The sequence below is a fragment of the Rattus norvegicus genome, chromosome 16 (assembly GCF_036323735.1).
Source record: "Rattus norvegicus strain BN/NHsdMcwi chromosome 16, GRCr8, whole genome shotgun sequence".
NCBI lineage: Eukaryota > Metazoa > Chordata > Mammalia > Rodentia > Muridae > Rattus > Rattus norvegicus.
In genome coordinates, this window is record NC_086034.1 from 6,944,315 (window position 1) to 6,971,696 (window position 27,382).

At 41.2% G+C, this 27,382-nt stretch overlaps 1 protein-coding gene and 1 pseudogene across 9 annotated transcripts in view; both read right to left on the reverse strand.

Annotated features, from left to right (window-relative positions):
• Window positions 1–27,382, reverse strand: part of Ankrd28 (ankyrin repeat domain 28) — a 131,726-nt gene that overhangs the window by 19,447 nt on the left and 84,897 nt on the right. For 8 of the 9 annotated variants that reach the window (XR_005494817.2, NM_001427331.1, XM_039094981.2 and 5 more), the window contains 10 exons: window positions 25,969–26,181; window positions 20,389–20,467; window positions 18,508–18,622; window positions 17,210–17,292; window positions 15,311–15,374; window positions 12,444–12,512; window positions 10,376–10,516; window positions 6,909–7,020; window positions 5,349–5,375; window positions 3,016–3,090 (listed from right to left, as the gene is read on the reverse strand). Coding sequence is in view for 8 of the 9 variants with exons in the window: in NM_001427331.1 (NP_001414260.1) it covers window positions 3,016–3,090; window positions 5,349–5,375; window positions 6,909–7,020; window positions 10,376–10,516; window positions 12,444–12,512; window positions 15,311–15,374; window positions 17,210–17,292; window positions 18,508–18,622; window positions 20,389–20,467; window positions 25,969–26,181 (978 nt within the window). In the remaining variant the exon portion in view is untranslated. Of the gene's footprint in view, window positions 1–3,015; window positions 3,091–5,348; window positions 5,376–6,908; window positions 7,021–10,375; window positions 10,517–12,443; window positions 12,513–15,310; window positions 15,375–17,209; window positions 17,293–18,507; window positions 18,623–20,388; window positions 20,468–25,539; window positions 25,939–25,968; window positions 26,182–27,382 lie in introns of those variants that run through there. The other variant, XM_039094984.2, reaches the window with a different exon arrangement.
• On the reverse strand, window positions 7,027–10,369 carry Mrpl37-ps1 (mitochondrial ribosomal protein L37, pseudogene 1; annotated as a pseudogene).

Genomic DNA, 27,382 nt, shown 5'->3' on the forward strand with positions numbered 1-27,382 from the left:
ACCAATTTAAGTGAAAAGGAGAGAAAATGCTAATGCTTTGTGATAGGGCTCTTCTCATCAGCAGCTCCTCTACAGGACCAAAGGAAAAGCCTGCATGTCTAGTACCAACAAATTTAGGAAGAAATAACACTTTCCTAAAACCCATTCCAGTGTTCCACTTTATCAGATTGAAAAGGTGAGTTGAAAAGAATAATAAAAGAAAGTAAACTATTCCAACTAATTTCTGAAAGTTTCTTAGGATGAGATACTGTGGTGGTTTGAACTGGTATGGCCTTCTTGGAGGAAGTGCGTCACGGAGGAGGCGGGCTTTGAGGTCTCCTGTGCTCAGGTTCTAACCAGTGTGGAACAGTGTCCTTCTGCTGCCTACAGATCTAGATGCAGAGCTCTCAGCTCCTTCTCCACCACTGTGTCTGCCTGACACTGCCATGCTTCCTGCCATGATGATAATGGACTACCCCTCTGAACCTGTAAGCCAGCCCCAGTGAAATGTTTCCCTTTATAAGAGTTGCCTTGGTCATGGTGTTTCTTCACAGCAGTGGAAATCCTAAGTAAGACAGATATAAAATGCAAAATTTGCAATATAATCACATTTCATTTAACTTAATCACTAAATTGCAAAACTGTGCCCATTTCAATATAGAAAGCCTAAAGCCAAGAGATGGAGCATTCTAAGTGTCCACTGATAAGCTGACTGAATCCAAAAGGCAGTAACTGTGTAGTCAGTCAAATTTATGGTAGCCGCCAGAAGGAGGGGAAATACACAGCTATTGTCTTAATAAATTTAGAGTTTCAATTTTTAAGACATAAAAGTTCTAGAGTTGTAACACAACTGAACAGTACTCTAAGAGATGCTTAAGAAGTTCATTTAATGGGGAACACAGGGCTGTAATGGCAGATTATGGGAGTTTCAGATAAGGCTCACTTGTGAGTAATGAAGAGAGGGAGGAAGAACTTGTCAAACTGGAGAACACAAAAGTAACATCAGTAAGTTAGGAAGATAGTCAGTCCTGTGACAGACTGCAAGACTGACAGAAACCACTGACGCCACTTGTTGACTCTCTACCAAAGAGTAAACCTAGCCCCTAGCCAAGTGCCAAGAAATGACTGACAGTGACGATGCAAGAGATGCCAAGTTGTCTACTGGGAAAGCTCCCTTCTTCTCAGCAGTAGGAAGAGCTACTTCTCCATACTGACTCACGTTTTCAGACCTGGTAGAGGGGACAGGGAAGAAGAAAGCTTTAGAACACTGCATGGCTAGGGCTTCTGTCACGGTGACTCGAGCTAGAGTTATCGAGGGCTGAGCTTCAACTGAGAAAGTGCCAGAGTAAGATCTTGCCATAGGCAAGTCTGCAGGGCATTTTCTTAGTGATGTGTGAGGGCCAGCCCACTGTGAGTGGGTCCACCCCTGGGCTGATGGTCCTGGGTTCTAAGAAAGCAGGTCAAACAAGTCAAAGGTGAAAGCTGGTAAGAAGCACTCCTCTGTGGCCTGTGCATTAGCTCCTGCCTCCAGATATTTGCTGTTTGAATTTCTGCCCTGATGGCCCTCAATAATAAACCATAATCTGGAAGTATAGGGAAATAACACTTTCCTCTCTGCAGTGGTTTAAATGATAATGTCCTCCACAGACACATATTTAAATGTGTGGTCCTCAGTTGGTGAACTATTTAGGAAGGGTTAGGAGGTGTGGCCTTGTGGGAGGACTAAGGTTATTGGGGATGAGCTTTGAAGTTTCAAAAGCTCACACCAGGCCCAGTCCTGCTTTCTCTGCTTTCATATTAGCACATGAGCTCTTAGTTACTACTTCAGTGCCACGTCTGCCTGCTTGTCACCATGCTCCCTGCCACGGGGTCATGGACTCACCCTCTGAAACTATAAACAACTGTAAACAAGTCCCCAGTTAAATACTCTCTTCTATTAAAGTGCCTTGGTTATGGTGTCTCTTCTCAGCAATAGTAACAACAGTTAAGACATTCTCCTAGTAGCTTCTGGTCACGTTGCCTTACCATTGCTACACAAACTTTTTTTTTCTTTTTTTTCCCGGAGCTGGGGACCGAACCCAGGGCCTACAGAGCTAAATCCCCAACCCACTACAGAAACCTACAGAGACCTTACTGGTAATTTAGATAACTAAGGTGGGGGAGGGGAGCAAGAGGCAGAAAGATTCAGTATGTCAGTGTTCGATTGTATGCAAGAAGAAAATTAAGATAAAAAGTTATAGAACATGTGAAAAAGAAACAAATGGATTACCGAACTTCTGGTGATCCTGTTAAATGAAGTTCTGTACTTAGTACCAGGGTCATATAAATATCTGGTCATGTATCCTGCTCTTCTGATATTAAAGTCCTCCAACCAAATTTGTTTTAAAAATAAATTTTTAGTATAGAGGAGCTAAAATGGGTTTTACTTAGTTTTTCCTAATCTCTGTGTCTCGGTGACTGGCACTCAGGAGGAATCTGAAGATGGATGGGAAATTAGAGTATGCACTCAAATCCCACCACAGTGAGAGTGAAGTAGCATTGACTCCACAATTAGCCAGCACTCATGGCCACATGCAAGCCAACAACTGCTGAAATGTACAGAAACTGGGTGGTGGTTATTATTTGCTTAACAAATTACTGTCCTCCTAGGGGGCCAGCGCATTTTAAATTCATGTCAAAATCACATTTTCTCACTTAAAAGCAGGGCTTGAGGGAGCCAAGAAGCACTGCTCCCTCAAGGAGCAGTGTGCAAGGGAAGCGTGAAGCAGATAACCAAGAGTGCACTCAACACGCTCTGAAAAGCTCTGATTCTGTAGTAATTACTATACCAACCAGATGTCTAGAGCATGAGTGAGTCAACACAACAGGTCCTGGAGATCTGTAATGAGCTACCATCGAGCTGGTTAAGAAGGCAGTACTTGGGGTTGGGGATTTAGCTCAGCAGTAGAGCGCTTGCCTAGGAAGCGCAAGGCCCTGGGTTCGGTCCCCAGCTCCGGAAAAAAAAAAAAAAAAAAAAAAAAAGAAGGCAGTACTTACAGCTAAATGTAAAGGGCTTATTGTCGCTCTGTTATCTGAATCACTCAACATGTCTGTTCCCGAGGTTTCCATTAACTGAAAAAAGAAGAGACACAAAAAGTTAGAAAGAGAGACATTTAAACATGTTAGGAATGATAATTTTAAATATTTCATAGTGGCTACTTCCCCCATTCCTCACTCCAATCCACTGTAGAGTACCACATTAAGTAAGCCCACAGACAGGAGAACTAGTACAGTAAGATGTGGTTTGTAAATGCGTGGCCCAGGGAGTGGGCATGACTAGGAGGTATGGCCTTGCTGGAATAGGTGTGTCACTATGGGCGTGGGCTTTAAGACCCTCATCCTAGCTGGCTGAAAGTCAGACTTCTGCTAACAGCCTTCAGATAAAAACGTAGAACTCTAAGCTCTGCCTGCATGGACACTGCTATGCTCCCACATTGATGTTAATGGACTGAACCTCTGAACCTGTAAGCCAGCCTCAACTAAATGTTATCCTTTATAAAACTTGCCTAGGTCATGGTGTCTGTTCACAGCCATAAAACCCTCAGTAAGACAGAAGTTGGTACCAGGGACTGGGATATTGCTGTGATAGGCCTGATGATGATGTTCTTTGGAAGAATGTGGATTTTGAGACTTCGGATTTGGAAAGCAGTAGAATGCATTAAGTGGGGCTTAGTGGGCTATCCTAGTAGGAATATGGAATATGTTGCTGAGGGTTATTTGAATTGTGGAAGCCTGGCTCTAGAGGTTCCAGAGAATTTCAATATATGGCCAACAGACTGGTTTTGTGATTTTTGGTGAAGAATGTGGCTGCTTTTTGCCCTTGTCTAAAGAGTCTACTTAAGGCTAAGGTAGAGATTTATATTAATTGCACTGACAGGAAGTCTCAGAAAGGCCCAGCATAGACTTTGTTCTCTGGTTAAGTCTCATGAAGAGCATTTTGAACACGTGTAGCAAGCTGAGAAAGGAAGAATATAAAGGGGCACCAGGAAGTGAACTGGAGCTGAATCCTGTGTTCATAGATATTAAATTGAATTAAGAGAGTGGTGACCTTGAAGCAAAATCCCACCTAGTTAAATTTAGGTCGAGGCGCAGAAGCACCCAAGGCTAAGGTAGATATTTATATTAATTGAGAGGCCATGGAAGGTCATTGGTAAAGATGCAGCCCCGGTTGCAGTTGACAGCCCAGGATTGAAGGATTGAAGGGGGGTCATGCAAAGGAGTTGAGTCTGGGCACCATGAAGAGAACCTATGAGAGGCTACTGGTGAAGCCTAGTTATAATGGGAGCCCCAGTACCATGGGATGATCACCAAGAACAGCAGCAGCAATGGAGTGGCTCAATCTGAACTTAGAGTGCTACAGAAGGCAGAGCTGGAGACGCCAACCCATCTGGAGGAATCCAGAAGATCATGTGTGGATCCCAGATACTGAAACAAGACGCTGTAACACTGAAGTTGCCTTGCAGACCCCAAGATGTTAAAGATGTTAAAGATGTCAGAGCCGTAGGCTATCTGCTGAGAAAAGTTGCTAACAGGGAGGGGAACCAGGAGAAAGAAGTGTGTTGTAGTCAATGAAGATGAGAAAGGAGTTGGAGATCTGAAGACTGCTTTGCCATCAGACATGGAGATAAAGAGTTTGCAGGTTGCCCAGCTGGTTTCCTGCCTTGCGTTGGGGATTACAGTTGAGTGACTGGATGGATCTCAGAAGAGACTTTGGACTGCTAACACTGTTGAGTTTGCAATAGACTATGGTGGCTTTGAGAGTTGGACTAAATGTATTTTTTATTATACTATGGATAGATAGGACCCCATAGACTCATATGTTTGAACAAGCCTAAGGGGTCCAGGGAGTGGAACTATTCGGAGGTGTGGTCTTGTTGGAGTAGGTGTGTCACTGTTGGTGTGGTCTTGAAGACCCTCATCCTAGTTGCCTGGAAGTCAGTCTTCTGCTAACAACCTTCAGATAAAGATATAGAACATTCAGTTCCTCCTGCACCATGTCTGCCTGGACGCTGCTATGCTCCCACCTTGATGATAATAGACTGAACCTCTGAACCTGTAAGCCAGCCCCAATTAAATGTTGTCCTTATAAGAGTTGCCTTGGTCATGGTGCCTGTTCACAGCAGTAAATCTCTAAGATAGAAGAGCTTTATTAACTAGGTGCCTGGGGAAATATTCTTCCATCAGGTAAACGCCTTCCCTTACTGAACACACATTCTTGTCATTGTCTTGGTTTCAGTGTCTAACTTCCATTCTATTGAGAACAAAGAAATACACTATTTTGAATGGCAATAGCCTATTTTGAATGTTGGGGTGAATCGATCGATACTTACAACATCTAAAGGGGTTTCACTTGCAATCTGAAATAAAAGTTAGAAATGACATTTTACAAAGTTATATATAAGTATATTTGACATGTTTATTGATACAATGCTTTATTTGTTTTAAACTCATGCTTGCTTTGCCTCCAGAAAAGATGTCTTTCACACAGGTATCAGACACTACAGTAGACAACACATCTACATACACAGCCTAAGATTCTATTCTAAAGAACCATAGTAACCAGTGAAACATGGGCTATTTTTATAATAGCACATTAAATGCTATATTAAATATGTTGACCAACTTACATACCTTCCTTGAATTTTATTTTCTATTGAAAGGCAGAGATGTCTATTATATGTCTGTAAAGGAATCTTTAACCTGAAAGATCTGTCCCCCAGTTTATTTTAACTCATTCCTTCCCTTCAGGTTGGCACAGTAGGGTGTGGGATGGTGTGTCGATTCCAGGACAAGACCACAGTTGAAATTCAAGCTTAGACGCAGACACAGACTATCCTTTATTAGGAAGAACTGGGAAATTGAAGGTCCTTGCAGAGTTCTCTAAAACATGGGAAAAATCTAACTCTTCTAGAGGCTTTTATTTTTATTTTTAAAGTAAGATAAAGTTATATCTTTAAAAGAAATATGGAAAACATGTATTTAAAAGGATAGAAGTTGGGCTGGAGAGATGGGTCAGTGGTTAAGAGTACTGACTGCTCTTCCAGAGGTCCTGAGTTCAATTCCCAGCACCCACATGGTGGCTCACAACCATCTGTAATGGGATCTGATCCCCTCTTCTGGTGTGTCTGAAGACAGCTACAGTGTACTTATAGATAATAAATAAAAATTAAAAAAAGTAAAAAAGGGATAGAAGTCAAGGCAGTAGACCTGGTTGTGGACTAGTCGGAGGCTCTGAAGCTGGTAGGTAGTCCATGGCGGTTGGTAGTGTGCCTGCATGAACGGAATCCCCAGCACCACATAAACTAGCTGTGATGGTGCATGCTTGAATCCAGGAAGTGGAGGAACAAAAGTTCAAGGTCATCCTCGGTTATATAGCTGGCTGGAGACCACCCTGGTTATGTGTGACTGTCTCAAGCAACAGCACAGCATTTTAGGGGCCTTCTTCACAGACTTATCTGCTTTGTTCTTGTTGTTCACGGTTTGCTTGTTTGAGGTGGTGTCACTATGCTGTCCTGGACTCAAGCCAGCGTCCTTCCTTAGCCTCACAATTAGGACTGCAAGAGTACACTGCTGTGCCTAACTTCCCCTCAAGAGGTTCAATTCTGCATCATTTAGACGGCGTTTCCCTGTAGCACAGGCCGGTCTACCACTTACAATACTCCTACTTTGGCTTCTCCAGGCTAAGGTCACAGGTGTGTGCCACCACACAGGGTTCAGTGACTTAATTTTTTTTTCTTAAAAAAGAGAAGAGTTTGAAGCAACCATGAATTTAAGAAGTAAATGGAGACTGATAATGTTAAAGAACAAAAACGAATCTTTTCTAGATTATGTAGTGTCCTTTTAGTTATTAAACAATCATACTAGTCCTGTCACGAGCATCAGGACCTTACCAGTTGAAGACACAGACGGTGACCATATGCAGCTGAGTAATGAACTGCATTGTAGCCTTGCTTGTCCCGGATCCCAGGATTTGCATCGTTTCTTAGTAAGTATTCCAGGCACCTACACATAACAACAGAAAAATGAAGAGTCTAGAATTTACATTTAAATATTTTATTATAAAAAACACTGCAGCAATAAAAAAAAATCATATACCCAAATTAACCAGATCCAAAGACTATAAAACTCAATAGACTTTTCTATACGCTCAGAATAAGCATTCGGAATGGAAGCCGTGGAGCTTTACACTAGACTTTATAGCTTTAGCATCAACGTACTTTTATATAGTTATCCACCTACGTTCACTTGGGACCCCGTGTGCGTATGTGTGTGTGTGTGTGTGCGTGTGTGTGCGTGCGTGCGTGTGTGTGTGTGTGCGTGTGCGTGCGTGTATTTGGGACGAGGTCTCTCCATACAGTCCTGGCTGTCCTGGACCTCTATGCAGACCAGGCCAGTTTGAACTTAAGAGGTCCTTCTGCCTTCGCCTCCCACCATGCCTAGCCTTTCCATCTACGTCTTAAGCCTACCTACATTTTAAATACTGGGAATTATTCTCTTGTTATTAATATTTTATACCCATGATTATATAACTATTGTATTCAAGCTTTTTTTGCAATACTAAGACTTTATTTCCATAGAGACCACTAGGCCAAGAGAGTGGAAGGCTCGCCCAGGCTCCAGCACCACCGTCCCAGGACATGAGGCAAGCCTCCCACTCTGAGGCATCAGGCCCCAGAAGGTTCTTGGTTCATACAGCACCATGCAAGTACCGAGCTAAGAACTTCTTGAAGGTCTCTGGCTGGAAATCTACAGGCCCAACAGGTTCCATCAGCACCTTTATTTTGATGACTGGGCGACACCAGAAGTGCTGATAAGGGAGCTGGTCTGAGTCTGTCCACACCAAATTCTTGACGCCCTCACTAGATGCCAGGTCTGTGGTGTTCAACTCCAACACCAGACACGGAAGACACGGACATCGGTGCCCACGCTCTGCATGACTATGGGCTGCTCCAAGACTCTGGCTGTGTCCCCACAGAGGAGCCTGGCCTGAGCCAGGGCATTTGTGAAAGCAGACAGGCGCATCTTAGCCCTTAGCTGTTCTGGAAGAAAGCGCTGTGGCCATAAATTGGCCTTTTCCAGGATATACAAGGTGTGGGGATGGGGATAAGGATAGCCCTCCCAGAATCCTGCGTCATCCTTCACTTCCTAAACACGGCACTCTTGAAGATCGAGGGTCGGAGATGTGGGATGGAAGGTTTCCAGAACATGACTTCTGGTAGCTTCAACCTCCTCTCTGGAGGCAATGGGGGCAGGGGATCCTTGGCACTCAGCATGGTACTACTCGGACCTGGGACCTGAAGGAGAAGAGACTCGATTCCAGGTGGTGGCTAAGGAGCAGTTTTGGGCAGAGGTCTGCCTGGCTAGAGAAGGGTGCTTGACAATCTGGGACTTACACAGCTGTAGGAGGCTGTCCACAATGAGCGGGCAGTAAGACTCTCTCTTGGGGATGTCCTCAGTGGAGTGCCAGAGCCGGGCATGAGAAATGATATCCAGAACACGTTGTTCTTGGTTCTCGATGTGATTGGTTGGATTATCAACAAGACTAAGCACTTTCTTGGGGAGACCCTCTATTAACTTAGTCTTAGTAAGCCAGAGACTTAGAGGGTGCTTCATACGCGTCGGCAACGCTGGTGGAAGATGTAGCGGGGTTGCTCCTTGTACAGAGGCAGCTCGTGGGTGGGGCCGCACGGTGGAACCGTGGGTCATTCCAGCCTCGCTCCCACAGCGGGAAGATCGGCTTCGCCAGCCACGGGACGAAGTGCTTCTTGTCCTCGTAGGAAATGGGCTCCAGACCAGGGACCTCTTACACCCTGTCCAGGGGCCGAGGCTCGGGCTTCCACTCATACGCCTCGCGTTTCGGGGCCCCGTAGCCCTGGAGGCAGAGCTTCGCAGAGACATCGAGTGCCCGCAGAGTGGCCCAGAGGCCAAGGCCATATCGACTCAGGTCTCCACGATACCTCAAGCCTTAATAGCTTTGTTGTTGTTGTAGTTGTTGTTGTTGTTGTTGTAGTTGTTGTTGTAGTTGTAGTTGTTGTTTGTTTTGTTAATTTGTCAGGCTTTTAACAATGAAAGGGCCATTTATATAACTATTTAGGAAGAAGTCTAAATGATGACCACTAGTCTTATACAATAGGGATATTATATATGTCAGGTACACTCACATGTCAGGTAAGTCTGTTTATGATAATTACGACTGGGCTGGAGAGATGGCTCAGTGGTTAAAAGCACTGACTGCTCTTCCAGAGGTCCTGAGTTCAAATCCCAGCAACCACATGGTGGCTCACAACCATCTGTAATGGGATCTGATGTCCCCTTCTGGTGTGTCTGAAGACAGCTACAGTGTACTCATATACAAAATAAATAAGTAAATGATAATTACGACCATTTTCTTAACTTGGTCTAAATCTCTAAAGTCTTAATTTTGTTTCAAAGTACAGGCTAAATTAATGTATAAACATTCTATGTAATAATAATACTAATAATGCTTTTGTCTTTGATAAATCAAGGTACAAGGTTTCTAATAATAAAATTCATAAATGCTTTATCAACCTGATATTATCCAAACTACAACTGGTATACTGTCTTATAAGCCGCTAAGCCATACACAACAGACTTGTAAATTGCTGTTGTTTAACATTATACAGAAGCATGGTTTCTGATAATCTAACAGTACTGTATTGAGACTAAATTGGACTTGAGTGTGTGTGTGTGTGTGTGTACGCGCGCATGTGTATGTGGTGTTATTCACTTATTCAGATAGTAAGGCTCAATATATATGGGTTATAGTTTTTGTTTTTGAGACAGGGTCTCTGTGTAGCCCTGGCTGTCCTGGAACTCCCTCTGTAGACCAGGCTGGCCTCAAACGCAGAGACAGGCCTGGTTCTGTCTCTCAAGTACGAGGCTGAAAGGCAAGACCATTACTACCTAGCAGCATAGTTCCTGATACCTTAGTTCTGTAGTTAAAAACATTTTATTTTTAATTGTGTGTATCTGTGTATAGGCACACACATTGTGATGCTAATCCTATTTTTCCCCTCTCTCTACAGAGTGAGTTCCAGCACAGGTAGGGCTACATAGAGAAACCCTGAGATGAAAAACCACAAACCATAAACCAAATAAACAAATACTATTTTGCAGAAAGAATGAGAAAAGACTACCAGATTTTTCAAGTAAGGACCAAATACTTGGAAGGCACCAACAGCTAGAATTTAGTAATAACTATTTAATGCCTTCATTTTATAAACTGTGGGTTCAGGGATGATGATAAAAATACATAAAGGAAACACACACTTGCAGTCCCCATACAAAGATGCCAGTTTACAGGGACAGCAACGCTCTCCTGCCCACATGGACTTACTTGCCGTCTGTGTCTGACGTAGCTGCATAGTGCAAGGGTGTGCAGCCTCTTTCATCGAGGTCGTTCACACTCGCTCCTGACCCCACAAGAGCAAACAGGCACTGGTAATTGCAATTGGCAGCAGCATAGTGAAGTGGAGATCTTTTGTGACCAAATTAACACAAGAAAGATAAAAGTCAGGAAAACACATTTGTAAACAGATCACAGCTAACCCTTATGCCACTCACTCAGTTACTACACTACACTCCCAAATCAATTACAACTGCCATATTCTGCTTAGAAATGCAAGAACCTTTCATTTTAATAAAGCCTGTCTTATATGAGCAGAATTGCCCACAGTCCATGTCTTGAGTGGTAACAGCAGGAGCTGGAAGAGCTGTCATCACACAGGCCTCACAGTAATGCTAGTTTCTGGAGCAAGGACTTAGGCTGTCTTACAGACTGATTTCCTACTCAGAAGAACTAATGTACTGGTTTAATCTCTGAAAACTGAATAGTCACAGCTAATTTCTCTGTGATTACTAAAATTACATAGAATGTTATTAAACATGAGTAACTATTTTAGGGTAATAAAAAAAGGTGATTCTATGATCTCATTAAATGAAAAACAAAAATTATAGTAAGTTTAACTCAGAGCTCCTTACAATGTATTTTCCCCCTCTAATACATTGACTTAGGAACATGGTAGCAAAATATTATTTTGCCTTATTGGATAATGGAGTTTTTATTTGTCTGAGAGAGGGTCTCATGCACTATGCATTCCTGGCTGGCCTAGAACTTACACACATCTTCCTCCCGAATGCAGGAACGGCTATGCTGCCACAGCTGTTACAGAGATTTTTAAAAATGCAGCTAACCCTAGAAATAAAAAGCTTTTAAGCCCATAATAAGAATATCTAGGTTATTTGCTGCATGGAATGTACAAATAATTACAAATAAAAAGAAAATTAGCTGTGAAATTTCACTTTTGTAGGTCGTTCATTCCTTTTATTAGTACATTTGAACTCAGTCTATCCCTCAGTATAGCCACACATCTCCTGACTTTTGCCCTCCCCAGGACAGAGTCATGCATACACAGTTTTTACCAGCTGACACACAGTGCTTAGACTGTCATTTACATCTTTCTTTGCTGAATGGTTTTAATGTATTTTGTATGTCTATTCCCACTCTAAGTAGGTACAGCTAATAGAAGCTTCAACTGCTATTACTATAAATGCTACTAACAGTAAGGCCAGACAGTGAGATTTTTGTCCTTTTATAGCTGCCTCCTGCAGATTGTATTCAGTGGGGTACATGGATGTGAATAAGAAGAGAAGGAGGAAAATATCACATATATATTTGTAACCTATTTTTTCCCTTTAGTGGGAAGGATTTCTCATTCAAAACGAAAGACTTGGAATAGCTCTAGGTACTCTTGAATTTTTTGACGCTACATTGGTACAATGACATTTTAAATCTCCATGCCATAGTTGTGGGAAATGGACAATTATTATCATCAAGAAGATCAGGGATGGCGCTAGAGAGAAGGCTCAGCAGTTAGGAGCACTGGCTGCTCTTGCAGAGGACCAGGCTTGAAAGCTCAGCACCCGCATGATGAGCTCATAATGGTCTGGAACTCCAGGTCCAAGGAATATGGTATCCTCTTTTGGGCCCATGAGTACTGTGCACATGTGGTTCACAGGCATACAAGTAGGCAGAATACCTATACAGATAAAACAAATCCTTAAATTATAATGTAAGAGAACAGAGGGAGCCTAGGACTGTAAGGAGAACCCAACAAAAAGATGGGTTGAGACTGGTGTTAGAACCCACTGACTTCAGCTGTCTGGTGCACATGTATGTGCTCTTTTTCTGTTCCATTCAGCAGTGCTAGGGAGCAAACCCAACCTGTGCATTTGAGGAAGATAAGGCCATACCAGGCCCTCCTTCAGACTCTTAAGTAATCGTGATCACAACTCAAAAGATGCTGTGTAACACGCAGTTAAATTTCACAAGTCAGTTAAAGGTCAAGCAAGTCATTGAATGAGCAAATTCAACCTCGCTCTACAGGAGCTAAATCACAGATTACCTTCCAAATTTATCCTTTTTGTTGAAGTCTGCACCAGTATTCAGCAGAAGGTTTAGGCACTCCAAATTTCTAGTCAGAGGGAAAGAAAAAAAAGAGTTTGAAAGTATAATTGTCAGTGATTTTTATGATAAAAATGGTAGGCTTAAAGAAGTATAAATGCATACTTTAAAATGAGGATCACCTCACATTATATTTAGCATTTAAAAAGTGATATGCTGGCACAAAAGAAATAAATGAATGAATGATGTTACCGTAGAAAAGGAAGATCACATTTTTAATCCTGCTTGTATTCTAATGCTAATTCCCTACCCCCCACCAAACTGGTTGCCCCAGAGAAAAAGAGAGTCCACACACAGATGTAGCTAAGTGACCTTGCACCGCCCAGTTAACTGTGATTGGTAACTAAAGATGTCAACTGCCAATAGCTGGGCAGAGAAGACATAAGTAAGTGGGGTTCAGGCTTGCAAGGCTTGCAGGAGGGAGGAGGATGAGGAAGAGGAAGATCGTTCAGGAGGGAGCAGGAAGAAGCTGCCACAGGTTAGGAGTAAAGACACTTTCATTACTCCATGTGGGTTGGCCAACTGGCGCTAAGAGCAGCCCAGCTGGAGTGCAGTAAAGAGTCAGTAACAACTCCGTGTTATTGACAAGAAGGCAGAGTCTAACAGCACGGAGGCAGGCAGCTGCCCAGCTACCGTGCTGTTCAGGGATTGCTGCTGTGTTTTTATCTGGGAATTCCTAACTGAAGGCAGGGTAGAAGCTCTGGACTCAGGATTTAAGTAATTTTCTACCAATATTTATACTTAAATGTCTTAAATTTAAGGGGTTTTAAAACAATAAATTAAAAACAAAACAAAACCAAGTAACAGAAAGTCCTATACCTTTAAAACACATAATAACAGCAAGTCAGTTTCCCCCACTGTCTCCTATACTATCATTATTTATTCAGACTGAACCTCAGTTAAAATTATAAGACATTCTTATATGCTTATTATAGATTTTTATAAACCAACATCAACTTTGTATATTATAATGAAAAGGATGCCTGTTGACGTCTCCTGTAGGCAAGTTACATTCAAATTAGGTTTTACTGAAATGTCCTCTGGTGACCTTAGAAGAATAAAGAAGGGATTCATACATGTTCAATTCATCACTGTAACTTTGACGTGGTGGCATTCTTAATTCAGCACAACTGTTCTTTGAAATCATAGGAAATATTAAGGAATTATTCCTAGAAATAACGTGCTCACAAAACGTCCCTTTTGATGATTCACAAATTAAATGGCTTAACACAAATCTGGACTATCAGAAGCATTAGGTAACAGACACCTCCAGACAGCAGACGTTTGGTCACTGAGTAGAACTGACTGACCAGCTTGCCCAGAGTTGTTCTTATAACTGAAGTGCAGACAAGGAGGATGCTACCTGTTTGTAATTCCAGCACTCCAGAGGCAGGGGTGGGAAGACTGAGTGTTACAGAAGTCTTAGCTACAAAGCAAGACTCTGCCTCGAAAATCTATGGTGATGGTTTTGGGGGAGTGAGCTAACCCAATCACAGAAAGACACACACGGTACGCACTCACTGATAAGTGGATATTAGCCTAAAAGCTCGAATTACCCAAGATATAATCCACAGACCACATGAAGCTCAAGAAGAAGGACGACTAAAGTGCAGATGCTTCAGTCCTCCTTAAAAGGGGGAATAAAATATTCATAGGAGGAGATATAGAGACAAAGTTTGGAGCAGAGCCTGAAGGAATGGCCATTCAGAGCCTGCCCCACCTGGGGATCCAGCCTATAGATATATATACAGTCACCAAACCCAGACAATATTGATGAAGTCAAGAAGTGCATGCTGACAGGAGCCTGATACAGCTGTTTCCTGAGAGGCTCAGCCAGAGAACGACAAATACAGAGTGGAATGCTAGCAGCAAACCATTGAACTGAGAATGGGGTCCCCGTTGGAGAAGTTAGAAAGAATGAAGGAGTTGAAAGGGTTTGCAACCCTATAAGAACAATACCAACCAACCAAAGCTCCCAGGGACTAAACCACTACCCAAGGACTGACCCATGGCTCCAGCTGCATATGTAACAGATGGCCTTGTTGGGCACCAATGTGAGAAGCCCTTGGTCCTGCCAAGGATGGACCCCCCCAGTGTAGGGGAATGTCAGGGTGGGGAGGCGGGAAGGGGGAGGGCTGGGGGAACACCCTCACAGAAGAAGGGGGAGGGGGGGATGGGATAGGGAGCTTATGGACAGGAAACCGGGAAAGGGAATAACATTTTAAATGTAAATAAAAAAAAATCCAATTAAAAAAAAAAAGCAGAAACAAACAAAAAGAAACCTCCAAGATAAATCAGTGCATTAAATAATATCATATTTCATCTTGTCAAAAAATGTTCTAATCACAACATTTCTTCTTCTGAGCAAAGATATAATTGCATCATAAATATTTATTTTTCTCTCTGATGATATTATAGTATTATTCTGAATAGTCATATTTTTAATATTCTCATAATTGCATGAACATTTTTGTCTAGGAATTACTTTCTCATATAAAAAGTAACAATTCCTTTTGTAGGTTTGTTCTTTCCTGCTTAATACTTATGACTTAGTTGAAAGAAGACACAAAAAAACCAAAATGAAACAAACAAAAACAATTTTTGCTACCTTGGACTGTCTTTTGTTACTATCCAGCCATGGTTCAGTTAATAAGAAAGAAGAGAACCTCCACGACTGCACTCGCTCCTTTCTTTCCCCAGCCCCGGCTGAGCCCAGGCAATCTTGAGATATTAAATGCATACTCTAACAATGACTTCCATAATTTCCCCCTGCACCTTTAAAAAGAAATGAAAATACTATTAACATACCCTCCAGCTGCCGCTGCATGTAGACAGGTTCTGCCAAAATCATCTGGGGTATCTATGTCAAATCCTGTAAAAATGAGTATATTTTTTTTCTCTTATATAATACTATAGATGTACTACTTTGCATTAAGATATCAAGAAATGTTAAATATCACATTACTCTTTTCAACCCTAAGCAAATATCTATTCTTAACATACAAAATAAATAAAGAAAACATACTAGTAAACACCACAAAAAACAAACAAAAACTAAACAAACAAAACTCCTGTAGTGCCTGTTTGCAGGGCTATGGCAGGAGTGATGGCTCACAGCTCACACCTACCCCTCACCCCTCACCCCTCACATCATCCCAGTCTCATCATCCCAGCTACACAGAAGGTTACGGTGGAGGATCCTTTGAGTCTTGGTATAAACCCTGGCATAGGCAGGCAGGCAAACAAAACAATTCTACTTTCTAAAAGGCCACAGGGTGCACTGGGAATAATAGCCAACAAGAAAAAGAAATGAAGTACTGATAACAGACATAAATACGACCCTTCAAGAACATACAGTGAGGGGTTGGGGATTTAGCTCAGCGGTAGAGCGCTTGCCTAGCGAGCGCAAGGCCCTGGGTTTGGTCCCCAGCTCCAAAAAAAAAAAAAAAAAAAACCACCAAAAACAAACAAACAAACAAACAAAAAAGAACACACAGTGAAAAAGACCAGCCATGAAAGATTTCATTAGGTGAGTCTATAAAAACTGTATTATCAGGTGGCTAATACACCACACTATGCTAATGGGTGTTTCTTGTATAGGGATTAAAGATACTCCACAGTGGATGTTATTTTGGTTATAATGCACATGAACATATTATAAATACTGAACTGTGCACATCAGATCAGTACACATATACGTGTATAGTATAAGATGTCTCAGTAGCACCTTAGCCGGGTCTGACAGTAAACACCTGCCATCTGCGCACCTGGAGGCAGAATCAGAGCTGCAAGTTCAAGGTCAGCTTTGGCTTGACAGACTCTCACTCATCCCCCCCTTTCTAAAAAGAGGCTGTTTACTTTGTTCAATGTGGCTATTATGAACACTTTTAGTATTCTCTTTCATGCAAGTGGGGACCAACAGCTTTAATGAATACCTGTTGATACTCAAATAAAACACAACAATCAATTTATACACATAAAATATCTCACACACATGAACACAGCTTCCCCTAAACCTCAGAAGAGTGTCTCACTCTATTAAGATTTTTACTGAACCTCATTACTTTTTTTCAGTAAACATGAACGCTAATATTTAACTTTCCTATAAACTGAGAAATAGAAAATAATTTAAAATTAATTAAATCTTTTATAGTCAGTAATTCAATGCACTTAATAAGGATCATAGTTTGCAGTAACGCTAACAAAAATCCACACCAACTAGTTATAACATTTAAAACTAAGTAGTGGTAATGAATTAATAATTTGATGAGCCTGTAAGATAGTCATAATTCATAGTATGACTTTTTTCTTTTCTTTTCTTTTTTTTTCCCCCGGACCTGGGGACCGAACCCAGGGCCTTGCGCTTGAAGCGCTCTACCACTGAGCTAAATCCCCAGCCCTCATAGTATGACTTTTAATGCTCAAAATGAAGACCTAAAGGAATGAGACAGGTAGGCCAGGTGTCTGGCTTCTAGGACCAGCTGACTAGGACAAGGAGGGAAGACTGCATCACTGGGTAAAAGCTGCACCATCTATGAACACTCCATACCCCATGAACCAATCAACAAAGGGAATCAATAAAGCATTGCTCAGAGCTGATGAGGTAACTTTCAACGGAAGGGAGGGAGGGAGGGAGACTAGCAGGGGGAGGGCGGGCTGAGCACATCAAGCACGCACATAAAACTGGTCGGTTAAGGTTCCACTTACCTGAAGAAAGGAGTTTCCTGCAGCAATCTGAAAAACCACTTAAGGCTGCCAAATGGAGTGGGAACATTCCATGAATACCACGCCTTAAATGAATAGAAGAGACTTCATTACAACACATGCAAAACATAGTAATTTAAAGAGACAACATAGACATCACTTAAGTAAAAGAGAACTGGCAGTGCAGAAACTTAATACTTTAGAGAAAATCTGTCCGGTCACTGAAGAGCAGTAGTTCATCGGCCAGCGACACTTGCCGAGCCGTCTCTCTGCCCGCAGCGCCAGCATCACTGCAGGCTGCTGCATGCTGTGCATCTGTGCTGCAGCGCTGAGGGCCAGCAGCACCTTAGAGCACGGCATCGACATCGCTTTTCCAACCAAAATGTCTCTAGGTACGTGCTCAGGGAACAAAACTTCTGCCCCATCTCACCCCACCATTTAAAACTATTTCTGTAAGGTAATATGCTCAAGACCACTCATCTCAGTCATCCTGTAGTGTAACTTATCTGTAAATAAGGAGAACATTGTATGGATCCTTATATAGTAAAATTAAATCCCGTAACTAGAGCTATCTACGGAAATGTGAAAAATCTTAAGCCTCTATATACATTGCTGAATGAACAATAATATATACTTTGAACCACAAAGACCATGCATATAGCAGCATATCACTTATGAATATATAAAAAGCTTACAATTGCTCATGAATACATATAACGTGATATACAGGACTTGAAAACACCAATTTGAGAGTATGATCTTGACTTTTGCAGACTATATACAAAATAATTCATGCTTTAAAATTTGTAGGGCAACTTCAATATATAAGACAACTAAGAGTAAAGTTTCTTATTAATTAAAGAAGCTGGGTTCGGGGGGTGGGGTGGGGACCACTTTTAGCAGCAACTGGGAATTCCTGGGCTCTGCGCGTTAGTCTGAGCCCACTGTCTACAGCTGGGCCAAGAACAAAGCTTTTGGGTGTATACAATTTTTAGAATTTCTAGTTTGAAAACAAAGGGATAAAAGTTAAATTTCTTATCAAAATTTTGTGGGAGGAAAAAGAAACAGAAATGTAAAAACATGCCACACTGTCTAATCAAATAAAATTATACATAAAACATTTAAAGATCTATCAAGTGTCAAAAGCAAAAGGTAAACGAAAACCGACCGACCGACCGACCGACCGACCGACCGACCGACCGACTCTACAATGCTGAAGACGCCCTTCACACTTCCTCTCTGGCTCCCTGCTCTGCCTTCCCCAGAGCACAGCCACCAGCACGCCTGGGCGCACTACTTACTTTGCAGTGTCAGCACCACTTGTGATAAGAGTGTTGATCAGCAGTTCATGGCCATACCGGGCTGCTATGTGCAAAGGGGTGTTTCCATTCTTATCTTCACAGTCAATCACAGCTCCTGCAACAACGGACACAACCCAGTCAGACCTAGACTATACACACGGACTGGCCAAAACCGTTACACGCAATGGAATACAAAATGGTGCTTAAGCATGAAGAAAGGGACACATTCTGACTAACTTCATCCACAACATATTTACTGGAGTTACCAACTATATAGTTAAACATTTTGTTAACTGAGTATAGGATTTAAACGTATGTGAAATTAACAGAAGGGCTCTAGGGTGTAAGGCGTCATGCAGACAGCTGCTTACAGTTCTTTACACATCTTTGGATCGTGAGCTTTCCCCCCTGGCAGAATTCTAGCAATAGAAAGCTAACAAAGAGGTTCGTGAGGAGATGGCTCAGTTGGCATGCCTGCCAGGAAACATGAGGAACAGAGCTCATGTAAAGCTGGGTATGGTAGTGCCCATCTGAGAGTCAAATGCTCATAGGATGAGGTGGGACTGAGAATCCCTGGAAGCCCGTGGGCCTGACAATCTGGAGCTAACACCGTAAGTCTTTTTAGAACCAGGGAGAAGATATAAGGACTAACACCTGAAGTTGTCCTCTGATCCCCACATGCACCACAGACAGCACTTGTATACTTTTCTTTCTCTCTCTCATGCACACACAGCATACCTACATATAAAAGAATGCTTGTTAAATGCCAACAAGAGGCTGGAGCGCTGGCTCGTTGGTTAAGAGTACAGGATATTCTTTCAGAAGACCTGGGTTCAATTCCCAGCACCTACACTGCAGTTTACAACTCTGTGTAACTTGAGTCCCAGGGAATCTGACACTCTCTTCTGGTCATTTTTGGCACCATATGCACGTGGTACACAGATGGACATTCAGGCAAATATTCACGTATATAAAATAAAAACCAAAAAAGAACAACAAAACATCCTAAGGACTATTAACAGTCCTTTGGAATGTGGTCTGAAAAACAGATTCACATTAGCAGCCATACAATGATTTAAAAGTGTAGTTTGGGGGCTGGGGATTTAGCTCAGTGGTAGAGCGCTTACCTAGGAAGCGCAAGGCCCTGGGTTCGGTCCCCAGCTCCGAAAAAAAGAACCAAAAAAAAAAAAAGTGTAGTTTGTCTAGTACTAATTCAAACATGAGAGAATACGGTGCAGAAAAAAACTGAACACCTAAGAAGAGTTCAAAAAGCATTCACACGGGGGAAGTGAAGTGTAGCAGAGCTCATGCTAACATACACTGCATGTGGGAAGGAAGTTCCCAATTAGCAAGACTGAGGAAAGAAAAGGCTGACACTAAATATGCATAGAATTCGTAGTTGGGTACGGTGGTACATGTGGTAAGAGGCCTGTGAATTCAAGGCCAGGGAGCTTCCTTGTAAGCTATACAGGGAGATTCCTCCCTCCTATTCCCTCAAAAGAGAAAGAAATGAAATTAATAATTCAGAATGGAAATATCTGAATGGCATATATTCATAGTCTTTTATCCTGTGCTGATTTTCCAGAAATTTGAAACAAAATCTTAACTGTATACACACTGCTATGGCAATTCCACAGTGACATTCACTCTGTGGGTTAAAAAAAAAAACAAAGGGGTTGGGGATTTAGCTCAGTGGTAGAGCGCTTGCCTAGGAAGCGCAAGGCCCTGGGTTCGGTCCCCAGCTCCGAAAAAAAGAACAAAAAAAAAAAAAAAAAACAAACAAAAAACAAAACCAATCAACTAAACAAACAAACAAATAACAACAAAAAACCCCCAAACTACAGTGAAGAAATAAAAGAAACAAACAGAAATACTTTTTACCACTCTGGATGATGGTTTGCGATCTGGAGAATCTGCCGTGGAGGGCAGTCATATGTAGGGGGGTCTTCCCATCTTTACTCTGAAATAACGCAACAAAGAAAAACTGTTCGATGACTATGCTAGACCCAGAATATGCATTCCTTAGTTGAACTTTAGGTATTTTCTTATATAAATTTATAAATATTACACAAGAAGCAAGTCTTATGAAGATAAACCAGCCATAGACTGGCTTCGTATTTTTTTAGTGTGTATATCAAATAAAAAACATGGAAAACTCCCCATGTTTACTACTTATGCAGTCCTGTGTGGAACTGTAAAGTAGAACTTTAAGATTTTTATCCTACAGGTGGGACAATAACAACGTAGGCTATTAAGTGGTTCACCCGAGGGCACTATAACCCCAGTGCTACAGTCACACAAGATGTGCTTCCCAAGTGTCACCTTCTACCTTGTATCTCCCACCTTAGGTCACTTTAAGTTATTTTAAATAATACATCTTAATTTGTTTGCAATTATTTGTATCAACATTGTTAGCTATTTTCTTGAATTATATAAGGTAATCAGTCTGGCTGGCTGTACTTTTCTATAATTCAGAAGCAATTTCAAATGCAAAATAATGCTAGAGTGATGTGATATTATTATTTTCCTTCTAGTTAAATGATGGTTGGTTTTTTTTTTAATCTCTAAAATCTGGTGAGTCAACTACACAAGGAGAAACCGCTTTGCATCTCTAACCCTTCAGCACTCTGCACATGCATGGTGATAAACGTTCTAAGTCTGTACTAACCCTGTAAAGCTTTTCATGGTACAGAGACATGAATGGTTACCAAGGTATTTGATTCTATAATTGTCCTAGCTTGTTTTGGGACACAGTCACCTTAGACTCACTACTCTGAGCTTGTGATCCTCCCAGCTGGGCCTCCCGAGTGCTGACATCAAAGGCTGCACTACCTTGCCCAGCTTACTTCTTTAGGGATTTCTAGGCTCTGAAGGCACTGGAGGAAAAGGAGAGTCATATATGCACGTGGACTCAGAAGCAGGGCATGGGTGTGGACGAGCTGCCTAACAATTTTGAGCCTTTACTTCTTCAAACTGAAAATGAGGATATTACAGGTCTGTTGCAGTCTAAATATTACCACCTTTGTAAACCACTTATATAACATACCTATACTTGTTATTTTATTTTGTATTCTACTTCTTTAACCAAGAGGAAAAAAAGCACAAAGATATTTAACAAAAGCATTCTAGTCTCACGTTTTCAAAAATGTTCAGTATGATTTTAATTCAGTGTTAATTTTATTAACAGGCATTTTTGTAGACAAAAAACAAAGCAAATAAAAATATAAACAGGATTCATAATATAGTGAAATTTGATAGATAAGACTTCAGTTAACATTTTTAGGTATAATAAACACATTTTATGTATAATTTCAAAATAGTTCATATATGACGGTCATTTAATACTCACAACCCTCAGGTAGATACTATTATTTTCAGGCCAGAGAGGTGGTCTAGTAGCTCATTGCTAAACCTGATGACTTATGTTTGGTCCCTGGGCAAACACTAGGAGGAGAACCTAATCCTCTGATACACACGCATGCACTGCACACTCTGAGTGGATAAATACAATAAAGCATATACACAATTAGACTATTCTATTTTATAAGCGAGGAAACACAGAGCCCGAGATTAAAGTCTGCTTTGTCTTCTAGCTAATGAGATGGACCTCTATAGGCTCACAGAGAAAATGAAGATATATTCATTTCCTGCATAATGATTACAGAAGGTGTACATACAAAGTAATATACGAAGGAAGAAGACTACCAGTTGAAAGATATGCCTTAACACTAGGGAAGTACATTTATTTCTCTTTAGAGAAAAATAATTGTCTTTAACTATCTAAAATCAAATAAGAGTCAAGATAGAAGTTACTTTTTACATCTATGTATGTATTATTTATTTCTTACACATACGCTAATGTCATGGTGCACAAGTGGAGGCCACAAGACAACCTGCACGAGTTACCTCTTCTTCTATTATGTGGGCTCCAGAGATAAAGTTAGGTCGTAAGGCGTGGTGGTACCTGATGTGCTGAGCCATCTTGCCAGCAAGTAAAAGGCAGGTCACCTACATTCTAATAATTGTTCTCAAACCAGCAACAGCGACACGACTCACATTTACAGCAGCTCTGTGCTTGAACCTCAGTGTGACAGACTTTGTCTGGTTAAAACATTCATTCTTTTATTTATTATCCATCCATCCATCCATCCATCCATCCATCCATCCATCCATCCATCCACCCACCCACCCACCCACCCACCAATCTTCCTTCTTGAGACAGGGTCTCAAAATCTAGTGTGGCTGTCCTGGAACTCACTCTTGGTCTCAAAACTCTCAGAGATCCACCTGCCTCTGCCTTCCAAGTGCTACCACAGCATAAAAAATTCCTTCTGTTGTCTGAGACAGGGTAGGGTTTCTTTGTGGAGCCCTGGTGGTCCTGGAGCTTATTCTGTAGACCAAGCTGGCCCCAAAAGATGCAGAGATCTGACTGCTTCTTCTGCCTCCTGAGTGCTGGAATTAAAGGAGTGTAACACCTTTTTGGGGGGTTAGGGGGTTAGTTTTAAAAGAACTGCTGCACAGAAATGAAGGAACTGAGGTTAGAAGGTTCCAGAAAAGTAGCAAGAACTTTGTGTAGACAAAAGTTTTACCGAATGGGAGAGATTAAAAGATTTTCATAAACATTTTACAAAGTGGGAATTAAATGATCTGAATCTCTTTGCATAAAACTTTTGCAAGATCAGGGAGGTTATGGAATATTGGCCACTGGCCACTGGCCACTGGCATTGCGGCTAAGTAGACTAACAGACAGGTGTGGAAGAAAAATCTGCTCTTAAGAACAGAAGAGTTGGTCTTGTTCACCATCTCAGCACTCAGGAAGATGAACAGAAAGACCAATGAGTCTGAGGCCAGCTAGGGTATTCAGTAAGAAGCTGTCTCAAAATAAAGACAGTCAGGCACTGAGGCTATACTCACCTATAAATAATCCTAGCACGTAGGATGCAGAGGAAGGCCAACCTCAGCATATAGCAATTTAAAAAGCCGGTCTGGGCGACATGAGAGTCTGTCTCCAAAAACAGTGAGGGAAACACTCTCAGTCAGGACTACTATTACTGTGATGATGCACCAAGATGAAAACAACTTGGGGAGGAAAGGGTTTATTTGGCTTACACTTCCATATCGCTGTCCACCACTGAAGGACGTCAGGACAAGCTCTCCAATGGGCAGGGGCCTGGAGGCAGGAGCTGATTCGAGGCCATGGCGGGTGCTACTGACTGGCTCGTTCTCTACAGCCTGCTCAGCCTGCTCTCTTGGAGAACCAGGGGTCACCAGCCAGGGATGAAACTATCCATCAATAATAAATAAAATAAAAGCCTGCTGTATGTTTAAACCCAGCACCAGGGAGGTAGAGGCTGGTGGATCTGAGAGTCTGAGGCTAGCTCGGTCTATAAAATGACTTCCAGGGCAGTCAGAGCTACACAGAGAAACCCTGTCTTAAAAAACAAGAACAAAACAAAACAAAGCAAAAAGAAAAAGAAAGAAAGAAATCAAGAAAATAAATGACTTAACTTGCAGCTGGATCTTATGGAGGCATTTTCCCCAGTGAGGTTCCTTTCTTTCAGATAACTCTAGTGTGTAAGGTAAAAGACTGGCCAGCACAGAGAGAGGGAGTGGGCACTGAGCCTTCGTGTTGGTTGAAAACCTAGAGCTATCAATATTTTTTGTACAATTTCAGAGGTACATGGCATTTCAGAAATCATCAACTCAAGACACATGCTTCAATGGAATTTAGCTCCAATATAGCTCAGACCCCTGGACTGAAAGGGCTATCACAAACCGTGGCAAGTTTTATGGTCTCTAATGTAGGCTGCTGCCTTCAAATCTGCTCAGTCACTAAGACATTCCTTTTGCCAACTAATGAAATGTCCTCATGTGATGTACAAAAGCCAGTACTGAATTTTATAAACCATTAAGGACATTATGTCCACTATTTTGACCATTTTATAAGTTCAACCTCTTAGAGAATAAATTCTCAATTTAAATTTCCTAAGACAAACAGAAACAATCAGAGACACGGACATGAACCAAGTGACTTATTATTAAGTTGCATAAAATATCCATGCCTAAATGTTAGTGTATAAATTGTTATCTTTAAAATCTAATCTTTATCCTTTAAATACAGCAGCATATAGCTGAAAAGTAATGGAGTAAGCCTTCATTATTTCCATGAAACATAGGGAATAGGTTAATTATAGATATACATACATACATACATAATACATACATACATATATACACACAGTATGCTTTGCTTCTAATTGAGACATGGTATTGCAATATACTTTAGGGTAGCCTCAAAAATCCTCCTCCTCCTGCCTTAGCTTCCAAGTGTTAGGGTTACAAGTGTATGCAAAACTGCTTATCTATAAATGTCTATTTCTGTATGTGCTTGTGTGAATGTGAATGTGAATGTGCATACACCGTGGCCAGAGAACACTGGGTATTGTTCCTCAGAAACAAGCAAACAGTGAAAATACCTTTTAACAATGAAAAATGACTATGTACTATAAAATAATAATGCCTGAAATCTTGGTTACTTGTGTTTCTCACAGATTTACAGTGAAAATAAATTTATTTTGACTCCTGAATTTTAACGTATTTCTAAAATGCTTACGTTACTCCTGAAAGCATTATGAAAAGCCAAGTGACTAATCTTTATGTGTAAAAGACACCGATGTTTCTATTCTAACACCACGAAAAAATCTTGTAACAGAAATTTCAGAAAAGAACAATTTCAAAAAGTCTCACAGCATGAATATCCACAGACATACCATCTGGATTCTGCACTAAAACTTTACTCCATGTTTTCTATCACATTATCAATATAATTATTTGATGCTTTAGAGGTAGTCACAAGTGTTATCACTGTGTGACAATCAGGATCTATCACTATTCAATATCTAGAGTCTCCTTCCTAAAACAGCGTTTACAGATAATGAAGGGCACTGATCTTAAAAGCACCCCTGGTGGGTTTTCACGAGTGAATATCTACAGTACACAAACCCTTGCCAAAGTACAAAGCAGCCCCGTTACCCTGTAAGGTCTCCTCATGCCCCTTGCCCAGGTGACCTTCCCTTCCTTCTCATGGGCAACAACTGATCTGTTATTTCCCCCAACTATAAATTCTGGAACTCCAAATAAACAGAATTCCATCTGTTCTAGAATCTTACATAGAGGGGAAATGTATAAAATTCTTTCTCTGATTCAACATAATATTTTAAAAATGTATCCATGGGAGGGATGTATACTGGGAGTTGACAGTACAGACAGGGTCTCACTGTGTAGCTCTGCCTGCCTCTGCCTCCAGTGTGCTGGGGTTAAAGGCGTGTAGCACCACAGCTGGCCTCATCTATGTTCCTAAGTTTACTAGTCGAGCCTTTATAATTCTGGAGGGTACGGTATGAATGCTGTTCTACATACGTTAACTACATATGTAAAGCATGCATTCTAACTGCTTCATACCTTCATATTGACGTCGGCCCCATTGCCAACCAGAAGTTCTAAACACAGCGCTCCATGCGTTGATGCAGCAGCAAAGTGCAGAGGAGTGAACCCTCTCTCATTCTTCTGATTCACATTAGCACCGCAGTCTATGAGCTCATTTACAACAACATCCTGTCCGTTGTAACAGGCCACGTGAAGAGGTGTGTTTCCATAGGCATTTGGTTCATTCATCTATGGGAAATATGAGTGTGAAGGAATTCACATTATTAGTTCCAGACAGAGGGATGGGCACAGGATGAGGCTTTATAATGCTAAGGTTGTGGTTGTTATTTTTACAGTAACAGACCCAACAACAAGCAGTCTGGTTTAAATGGGCTACACACATGTAGACAATGTGCTTCACACGTACAATGTTAAACTGCTCCACGAGAGCTATTTAAAGAAAATAAAAAACAATATATTTTCAAAAGTCTTTGAGCTAAGAGAGAATTCACTATACATAAGTGGAGGCAAGAATACCTTGTTCATCTACTTCAGAGATCCTTTAAGGCCATTATACTAATTGGTTGAAAGAGAACAATAAGAACTGCTAACAAAATGAATCTTGTAGCCTTCTTGTAGGACTTCTCCGGGTCCCACTCAACAATATGTTTGGGTGTTTTGCAACTTCTTCTAATGCCCACATTTTCAGTGTCCTCCTTGTTTTTGATAAAGTGTCTCTCACGGCCCTGTCATGTCTTGTCTAACTAGCGTCACATACTTTTAACAGCTTTTGCAATTAAGACTTAATTGTCTCTCCTTCTTTGTCCTCTCCTTTCTCCTTATCTACTCCTTTGAAAAACCAGTAAGTTTGATCCACATGTTCCTACAAGCAGGGACGGTGGCATACACTCATTACCCAAGCACTTGCAAATTGAAATAGCAGGATTTCAAATTTGAGGCCAACTTGGGCTATACAGTCCCCAAAACCAAAGGAGTAACTCTACGACAAGTGGGAGTAAAGGACATATTTTTTAAAGAATAATACATAAAACCTTGATGGATTTTTATTCAGGGATCAAATATATACCAAGAGATTACCATCCCTTCTTAGCCAAAAAGAATGTTAGTACTATATAGTGTTTATAGTACATACATATTTATTATAATACATTTTGTTGTCTTCCTCTCTTGCTTTTGCCAGTATCCCATAATGCTATAGTCGTTTAAAATAATGTTAGACTTACTGGCTCAGAAAACTGATAATGACACAGCTAACTTGTCAACACCCTGAGAATTGAAAGAAACAGAGCTCCAGGAACTGAAAAGAAAAACTTTAGGCAAATCACTCATCTTTGGAATGGGTTTTAACTCTTTACAGAGTGTGTCTAATTATCTATCATGCTGGCTAGTTTTATGTCACCTTGATGCAATCTAGAGTCATCTTCAAGGA